Genomic DNA, 9,612 nt, shown 5'->3' on the forward strand with positions numbered 1-9,612 from the left:
ACGCGGTTCAGCCTTTCTGGTCTGTCCCGTGATAAGTGAAAGCTGAACTGCAGTAATTTGATTACGTGTTTCATTCTCTGTAAATTATTGTGCTTTGGCTTTGCTTGCCGTAAGTTAGGAGTGGACAGATGAAGGTTTCAACAGATCAGCCAGCTCAGGCTCACAAGTAATATAATCATTTCGTTCACATGCAGTCATAGAAAGGCAAAGGTAATCACAGCATCGACGTGCAGATTAGTGTCTAGCGTGCTATAAGTTCACACTATTGGACACTGACTTCCTGGCTTAGATGGGGTGTGTGGGCTCTGTTTTGTAACAATTCTGTAAACCGGAAGGGGACAGTAAAGCCTCTACCCAGTTCAGCAGCTCTTTTCGGTCTTCAATTTGAAACAGGAAAAGCTTTGAGGATGGTGGTAAGCAAGTTTTCATGGAAAACATTGGGGCAGAGAGACTTTCCGTGTTAGATTCCCATCCTCTTAGTCCTCCTGTAGAAAGTCTTGGGAATTCACTCATGTCATCTCTCCCTCTCGATTCTACACCCTTTACTTTGCACTACCACGAATTGGACTTCAGGGTTGAGAATAAGCTGTGAAAGCAATGACCTCTTCAGAATGAAAGCCATGTGCCCATTTGTCCTTCTCAATAGTGAGTGGGAGATATGCAGAAATGAAACAGAAGTGGAATAGTTGCTGGGTGCTTTTCTCTCCATTCTTCCACTGGGATTTCTTCCCCAGAGTTGCCTGTGAGGTCTAGGCAGATGCTGAAATGTTCATACACCCGGTTGGTGCAAAAACAGCAGCGCCAGTTCTTCCTTGTTCTTAGCTACGTTACATCTCATTTCTTGTTAGAGGTTTTTCCTTTCTCTTGGCATTTTGCCGTTAGTGGCCTTGGAGTCCAGGTGATGATATCAACATCCAGGTCCTTACTACATGCAAATGGCCGTGGTGGTGTGAAAGTGGTAAATCAAGCTTGGTAGGTTCTCCTGAATGTTTCAAAGTTTGGGTTGCGTTCCTTGCTCCAAGCAGTGGTGCGAGGGCTTCAAAAGAGTTGAAGAGTCAGACTGGTCCAAGGACAGCGGTGGGTTTCACTTGGGGTTGTGATGGGACAAAAGCATCAGCACCCCTTACTGAGCAGTCTGCCCAGCCTGATCTCCTGAATGCCCTGGGGACAGCAACTCTAGGATAGGGGTGGGAAGAATCTGGATAATGTAAAAGCGGGAGAAAAGACAGTTGCCTCATTTGTTCTCCCTAGGATGCTGGGTTTTTTTCCTGGTCTCCTTCTCCAGACTCACCCCTGCCCTGCTTTTCATGCGTTTCCTGATCTGTTGGTTCTGCAGTCTCTGTAGCAATTCCTGCAATGAAAGATCACAAGGTATGGAGGGGCTGCCCCCCTGAGTCCCCGTTCCAACACCAGGGACTTAGCTGAGACCTCAGCAGTGTGTGGAGAGGGGGCATCCCTCTGCCAGCTGCTCCTGTAGGATTGCCCACATGAACGCCCACTGAGCTCCGTGTTTGGAGAGATGCAGGGATTGCTTGAACAAAATCACTCCAGAGGGGTGGGATCCTGAGGAGGGGCACAAAGCTCTTCCTCTTTTGAAACCTGGTGACATCTGGGCTCATTCCTCTCTGCTCAGGGTAGAACAAATCCACTTTTGGCTGTTTTCCTTGCTCCCTTTATTGCGTTTCTGCAGAGGCTCCTGGTGCCCTGTTCTCTGCGGCTGCAGTTTAATTACAGGTGCGCACCCGCAGCTTTAACTTTGGCCTTTTCTTCCTACCTCTGTGTGTGTCTGCAGGGGGAGGTTTCTCAGCTGACACCAGGCAATTACTGGCTTCTCTGACTTTCTCCTTTCCCTCCCTGTTGCCCAAACTCACCTTTGTCTCCACCCTGCTAATGAGGTGATTAGAGAGATTCTGGAGTGACCTTGATCTTACCCCACGCTTGGGTCACCTGGCAACTCTAAAAGCGTCTTCTCTCAGGCATCTAACAAAAAAGAGCAGGGATCGGGGCACTCTCCCAGGATGTGCCCCACAGCAGTGCTAGGACTCTTCAAGGATTTTGGCCCTGACACTGGAAATCGGTGAGGAACTGCACCCTCCAAGCAGATGGGGGAAGATGAAAGTGAAAACTGTCCAGTTCGTCTCTCTCTTCTAATGTCACTTCACATCCCCTTCTTGGCTGGAGATAGCCCAGAGATCAGATTAAAATAGGAGTCCAGGAGTTGTCAGACTGGGCAGATGCCTCGGAAGAAGGTATAAGGAAACTTGTAATGCCCAGCTATGGGGTAACTTGGATTTACAGGTTGTAAGGGTGATCTTGTGTTCAGTATATGAGGCTTTGTCTCCCTCTCACAGTTTACCTTGTCTAGTGTGTGTTTTATTATCCATTCATCTATCACATGTTTCTATGAGCCCTGCTGAAATCTTGACGTTCCAGAGAGTCTGGATGGGTCCAATCCATGTGTTGTGAAATCATCCTCATACTCTCACCCCCAGGTTATATGTAGCATCCTACCTTGATTGCTAATGGTTGCTTCTGGCAAGGATATTTTGGAAGGAGGGATCAAGCCAGCTCAGGATTTCTTTCCTGTCTTGAGTGTGATGTGCACTCGATGGGGCTCAACAGCCTATAATATATCGACACTAGATTGTAGATACCTGGACAATCTGTGCCTTTATCCCAACTGTGGGGAACAGATTCTCTCCTGTGTACAAGCCTCTTGGAAGCCTTTCTCCTCACCACAGTATCGGGTGTCCCAGTCCCCTTCACTGAGCTTCCCCAATACCCCTGAGTAAGAGAAGTATTGTCAGCCCTGTTTTTTCCAGGGGGAAAATGAGGCAAGAGGGATTAAGTGAATTGCCCAAGGATGTACAAAGGAGTCTATAGCAGATCCCAAGGACTGATGACAGATCGCCTATGCCCCCAGCCTAGCATCACAACCACAAGGCCTCCTACCTTGTCGCCGTCTCGACTGTGCTGCCATTGTGGGTAGAGCCCTTGGGATCTCCTTTCGCTCGCATGTCAGCAGAGGGTCTGGATTTGGACTGGGGCACCTGAAGTCAAGACCTGGCCCAGCCCTCGACCTCCTGCAGATCACCAGTCTTGCTGGTGGCTCTTGCACCTTGAGTTTGAGTAGGGCCCTGACTAGCAGCAGCCCTGTAGCACTGTATTTTTCTTCTTTTAATGATTAGTGTCAGATCCACAGTCCAGCTCCATTGATTTCTGTGGCACCGGTAACAAGGAGCAACCTCCTCTCCCCAGCATCCCCGCCTCCTGGCCTGCAGCTGATCATGGTAGCAGGGGGTATTGATTTACTAATTGAGTGATGATTTCACCTGATTGCTAATAAAGTGTTGTACAACCTTCCCCGCTGAGCTGAAACTCAGCCTGACAGCTACTGGTGGATTACTTGCCCTTAGCAGCAAATAGTTCTCTGTTGTTAAGTAAACTGATCTGTTGCCCGGTAACCCTAAGATGACTGTAGTGAATGCTTGGAGATGTAATGAAAGCATCGGTCAGAAACTTCATCGAGTCACGGAGGAGACTTTGTGAAGAAGGGAAAAGACCGGGCCTATGCTACAGAGCTTTGCCAGCGAAGCAGTGTTGGCCAGGAATAAGGAAGAAACAATACAGCACTGAGCACCAGCACTGTGCCAGCAAACCCCTGTGTGCAGATGTAGGCTAAACCCCTGCAAAAACGCATCCTGGTGGCTGCGTGGCAAAAGGGAGGTGGTTTAATGAGACCTGCAGACTTGCTTGGCCTGGTCTAAGGTGCGTCTCCACTAGAGGGCTTTGCTGGTCTAGCATTAATGGCAAAGTCTTTGCTGCTCAGGCTGGCCATACAACACCTGGGGTGGATCGGTCTCTCTTTTCTGGCTCAGTTTCTGGGGTCCCCTTGCCTAGGCTCCTCCATCATGGACCTTGGATCACACACGGGTCACAGCAGAGTAGGAGTAGGAGTGGAGACAGGAACAGAGCGGCCATTTGAGCCTCATCTTTGAACTTACCCCTTACTTTTGCAAAGCCCCTCTTAGATACTATTCCCCAAGCCCCCTCCCTTCCTTTTTTTCCTGCTGTAAAACTGCAGGAGGCAGGGGAACTCGGTTCATGGTAGAGCAGAGAAGAGGAGAGGAACTGAGCCATCAGGCCATCCTGATTCCTTGCCCGGTCGTATGTGATTTACTGTCACCCCCTGTTCTCTATGCCCACCTGCCACTGACTGTTTCTGACCCTCATTTGTGGCATCTCCTGGGCAGGGTGGGTCTTTTACTTGTCCAGTGACTCACCAAGCACGTTTCTAGACACTTGGCAGATCAGATCATGCAAAATACAAGTTGAAGGCCTTCATCCTTGTGAGGCTTCATGGCCTATCCATGCACCGAATGCATATCTGTGCCAGGGTGTACACAGAGTTTTGCTTGTATGCTGTCACCCCAGGAAGATGACTAGATCTGTTCCCACCCACCTTTTTGGAGGGTTTGAGGTCTGCTCTATCTGTTTGTTATTTATGGTGCAGTAGGGCCTGCGGGCACCAACTCACGCCAGGGTCCCATCGTGCTCGGTTCTGTACAAACAGAGCAAAGGGTGATTTCTGCACTGAAAAGCTCCCAGTCTCCATAGACGAGACAGAGAGGTGGTGGGAGGAGAAACGGAGGGACAGAGAGAGGATGCGGCTTAGCCAAGGTCACAGAGCAGGCCGGTGGCAGGATCTGTGGAGAGAAAGTGCTGAGTGCGCTTGTATATTTATACACAGCAGGTTAGAGTTGCTGGACGATCCATTTTGGAAGTTAGCGGCCAGGCAGGATGCTGTTGCCTTTCCAACAGTCAGTCTGAGGAGAGGAAGCCCACGAGCTGGGGAGGGAGGGCCGAGGGTGACTGGTAGGCTCCTGTCAGAAAGGATTGTTTTGTTTTTGTTCCTTTTTTTTTTTTTTCCTTTTAAATCACAGGGTTTAGCTCTTGTTGAAAAAAAAATGTTTCTGTTGCTCTGTGGCTTTCAACCGGGGCTCGTATCATTTGCAGAGTGCTGTGTCACAGGCTTCATCAGCTCCCCCACCCCCTGCACCAGAGCATTTGTACAGAACAAAGCCTCCCTTTTAAAAGCAGCAGGGTATTTTCCCACCTATTTTAACATACCGGTCATAATAATATCTACTTTTGCATGAGACCATTTCAAAACCAGCCTCGAGAAAAGGAAGCCGCATTTCTGCTAATGCGCAAAATGTCCCTTTCCCAGCCGAGAGGTAAGCAACCCACCCAACTGTGGTCCAGAGGGAAAGAAAGCTAACCCCCCTCTCTTTGCTCTCCTCTGCCCAGGCCCGACCTTCACAAGAGGACCCAAGGCAAACGCCGCCTTGCTGAAATCTTGCGCTCTGAATATTCAAGTGGGATGGACTCTAATGTATCCAAGGTCAAGAGGAAGAAAAGACACAGAAAACCTGGCAACCAGGAAACGCTGAGCTGAACTGGGAGTTTCCAATCCTCCGCTGCAAAAACTGGTTTCAGAGAACGCCAGGGACAGGGGACAGAGTGACATGTAAAGCAAGCTGACGAGCATTGGGATTTAGCAGAGAATTGTTCAAAGGCTTAAAGCCTTGGGGAGCTGAGCCTTACAGGATGAATGGGACTGAATTCAGACACGTCCTGTTCTCAGCAAAGAATGCTCCATTCCAATTAAATGCAGCTTCCCGGAGATGCACTAAGTTTCCAAGTTTTGCAGTTTTAACTCCGTGACAATTTGCTTTTGTTAGGAAAATGTCAGAGAGGTGAGATGCAGCGTAGAGGGCAACATACAACGCCCTGCCAATAAGTGCACTTCACCTGGGATGAGAAAGGAACTGAATTCACAGGAGTGATTGTTTTAAAAGCCTATAGGGACTAATGCCTCTTTTTTTAACCACAGAAAGTTAATTTAACTCAGTGAGTGTTCGCCCCAAGAGCCAGGTATAACCACTCGTCCTCTGCAGGGACCTGCTCATTTCACTCGGGCTCTCCAGAGAGGCAAATGGTGCTCAGTGTGAGCAGAGGTAGCAAAGTGTGACCCTTGTTTGCTTAGTCTGCATTTAACAAGCATGGGACCCTTTGTCAGCCCTGTACTGTCAGTGGTGCGGGGGCCATACCTTGATGGCGCTCAAGGTAATGGCAAAGCTCCCATTTACTTGGGAAAAGGATTTGTTCCTGTCTGTAACCAGACACAGCCCACATGATACAGTTGTGAGTCCTTGCTCAGGCACTCTTTATACGTAGGGTTTGGGCCTGAGTCATTGAGCATGGAGCTGTTCGGGGTTGCAAAAAGCATCTCCCATCTCAGCACACTGAAGGCTTTGCGGAGTATTTCTAACGCTTGCCAATAATCCATCATTTTGGAAAGGCGTTACTCCCTCTGAAAAGTGTAGTTAATCGCCCCTTACCACAGCTCTTTTTAAATATCCATTCCCCCTTTCAGAGCCTTTTCTGGGCTAGTTGATTTTTCTCTCTGTTTCTTCCCTGTTTATTGCCTTTGAAGCAGGAAGACATCAGTAGCTTGGGCTTTTTCCTTTCTTCATTCCCAGTCAGGTCCTGGTAGGGCTGGGAGTGCTGTGGTGTGCTCCAAGCCAGGCTGTATTTGGGCCTCATTCATCATTACCCTGAACTCAGGCTGGACCCCGCTTAGCCTCGGTGAAGTTGTACACAGCTTCCCTGCTTTTAATAAGGCTACATATGAAAGCCCACCCCACTATCAGCTCTGAGTACCGGGCTCACCTCAATCTCTCTTCTCCACTATAACCAGTAAGCATCAGACACACTTAAAAGGGGGAAAAAAAGCCCTGCCCAATGTACATGCAGCCCTCCCTCTCCAGAGAAGACCAGAGCAGGAACAAACTGCACGTGTGACGCATGCTGGTTACATCCCCGAGTGCCCAGGTGGATACGGTGGTAGTGGTACAAGCGCTTATGTAGAATAGAAGGCACAGCCTGGCAGAGGGGGCTGTAAGATGTCCCCATATCAAATTGCAGCGATATAAGTGATGGCACATGGCGTTAGGCAAGAATGAGTCAGGCCATACGGTGCAGAAAAAGAGCAGCCAATCCAAAAGATTTCTCAACTGGGTACAACTTTGGAGAACCAGAATGCATCTGCCTTTTTCCCTCCCAGGCAATTACTGAACTGCAACTTCCTGGCTTCATGTTTTTCGCAGCAGGAGAGGGTTTTTTTGGACACTTGAAAAAGACGAATTTAAAAGAGCCTCAGCTATAAAACAAACCAAGTGATGGACAGAGAGTACAAGGGACTGATGAGGCTAAAATTAAATAAAAAGTGTTATTATTATTATTATTTGGAAGGGCAATACGGTTTAAGGCAAATGTCAACTTAAAAAAAAACCCCGAGGATGAAAATGACTCAGAATGTGATGCCGAGAGGATAAGCTTGGGAAGAATTGATCTTGTGCAGGAGGTAAAAAAAAAAAAAAAAAAAGTATGACCTTCTCCAAGCTGACTGTCACATAAGAATTAATGGGAACTATTGGTGAATTTATAATAATTGGAAGAAAAAGCCGACAGCACGTCAGTTAGACTTTAGGAAATCTTTTCGCCCTCTGTATTATTGGGGCGTGTAATTCTACAAATGGTTTTGATGAAATAATGAGTGATTACTCTTTTTTTACCTACAGGCCTTTCTCTTTAAGGCTCACCATCTTTTACCTGATAGCTCTGGATTAATAGTGAGTGATTACAGAAGGGAGGAAGGGGGAGATTATCGGAAAATGTTGAAGGCAATATGTGTATACCTACAGAGAGGCCAGGCCAAGTTTGCCAGAGATGAACTTCTGCAGATGTGCAACTTCTGGCTGGCCATTCACAGGGAGAACTAAATTCTGCCCTCCGTTAGATTTATGCGACCCTGTGGATTACACTGTCTGGCCACTGTCTGTCTCCTGATCTGCTTTACTACTTTCCCACCCAGCTGGTTTAGGAAGAAGGACTTCACAGTTTTAAGGTTAATTTTAGCTAAAACGTAAACCACCTTTTCAATAAATCGGTATCAGATTGTCACCCTTGGCATAGAAATTCTAGATTAGTTGAACAAAAGCCTCAGTATAATTCAGCTGCACATGCATTGACTTGGGCCCGGTTTTTAAATTAAGACTAGCAGAAGGGGCTTTATTTTATCGTCGACTCTTAATTTGATTTCTGAGCGGCGTTCGATTTAAAACCTGATGACAGGATAAAGTTTCAGCTTTTTAACTTCCTGCTAGTCCTGCCTTTTCTGCACATCCAGAGCTGCATTTGTGTGCGCTTCTGAGAGCCCTCTTCTTGTCTGACTGCTGGAGTCGGGAATGCTCGCTCTCAGGAAAAGCTCCTGCTCTGTTTCATCCGTGCTCTTGGGTTTGTGTTTACTAAGATGATCGGCTCCTGGAGACAGGGACCGCAGCTCTGTGTGTCAGTCTTGTGTGCTGCACCGAATAATACCAATAATAAGGGCCAAACCCTACCTGCCTTTTAAAGCTCGAAAGGGTCCTGCCAGAGCAGAGGAAGAATGATGGGGGAGAAGAAATGCCACCAGGCAGATAAAGGCTTGAGGGGCTAGGGGTGAGACCTCAGCATGTACCTATGCTGATCTGTCAGACCTTGATCTCTCCAGAGGCTTCATATGCCAGGTACCCAGTTGTACACACGTACTGATTTCTGTAGGGCAGAATTGGGTCCCAGACTCAGGTTCCTGCGTCCTTCAGGTTAGACCCATTTTAACCTGTCACGTTCTTGCTATCCAAGGAGAAAGCCAGAATGAAAGAACCCAGCCATTAATGCACTATCCCAGAACGGCTCCGCTCACCTGACATTAATGCACTATCCCAGAACGGCTCCGCTCAGCCCCATATGTTTTGGAGGGGAAGCCCAAGTCCTGTCCCTAATCTGCCATGTTGTTATAGGACTGGGACCTACCTGCACAGTGAGAGCCCCCGTCCTCCCCCAAATGCAGCTTTCCCTTCCAGGCATTTGGGGAATGGTTCTGGTCCTTGACGCTGGTAGAGGGGGCGATGGGAGGTATGTACGGACCCCAGTTGGGAACTCCTCCCAGAAGAGCGCGTTCAGGTCCAAGCACAAGGCGCACCTTAACCTCCCCAGGCGCGTTGCCCATCATTAAGGACAAAGCAGCAAAACTCCCCTGTCGGTATAAATTCCCGTTCCTCTGCAACCCTGGGGAGAAGAGAGAAACACACCGTTTGTTCTGGACTCTTTATGTTTCAGCATAATTTTGTTCAGTGCTTACATGATAACGTGATAGGTGTCTTAAAATATCTTGGACAGAAGCCAGCTGGAGAGCAGTGACTGCTGATTCATGAGTCGATGTGGGGGTGAGACTCCTTCAGCCATATTACTGCCTGTGACCGCTCAGTCTCTGCATTGGTATCGCTGTTCGGTCCCCAATTGTTGCAGCTTCCTTTTGGCATACTCAGTGCTGTCTAAGCATCAGTCCCTTTCCCAGCATCGAGAAAGGGGCAGACAGGACAGCAACATACCTGCGTATACGTTCATATTGATGCAATAGAAACAGGAGGCCAGGTGCCAAATGGAAATTTGACAGCCTTTGGTGGAGTTCTCACCTTTATTATGCTGTGAATGAAAGCAGGGGCT

General features: G+C 48.2%; 2 protein-coding genes across 2 annotated transcripts in view; one reads left to right on the forward strand and one right to left on the reverse strand.

Moving 5' to 3' along the window:
• DDX31 (DEAD-box helicase 31) overlaps window positions 1–8,802 on the forward strand; it is a 67,411-nt gene extending 58,609 nt beyond the window's left edge. The window contains exon 20 of the mRNA XM_006029805.2: window positions 5,311–8,802. Coding sequence (XP_006029867.1) covers window positions 5,311–5,458 — 148 coding nt within the window. The 3' untranslated portion in view covers window positions 5,459–8,802. The remainder of the gene's footprint in view (window positions 1–5,310) is intronic.
• Window positions 8,598–9,612, reverse strand: part of BARHL1 (BarH like homeobox 1) — a 12,300-nt gene continuing 11,285 nt past the window's right edge. Inside the window, 1 exon segment of the mRNA XM_014522803.2 lies at window positions 8,598–8,661. Within this exon segment, the coding sequence (XP_014378289.1) occupies window positions 8,598–8,661 (64 nt within the window).

The sequence above is a fragment of the Alligator sinensis genome, unplaced genomic scaffold (genome assembly GCF_000455745.1).
Source record: "Alligator sinensis unplaced genomic scaffold, ASM45574v1 scaffold829_1, whole genome shotgun sequence".
NCBI lineage: Eukaryota > Metazoa > Chordata > Crocodylia > Alligatoridae > Alligator > Alligator sinensis.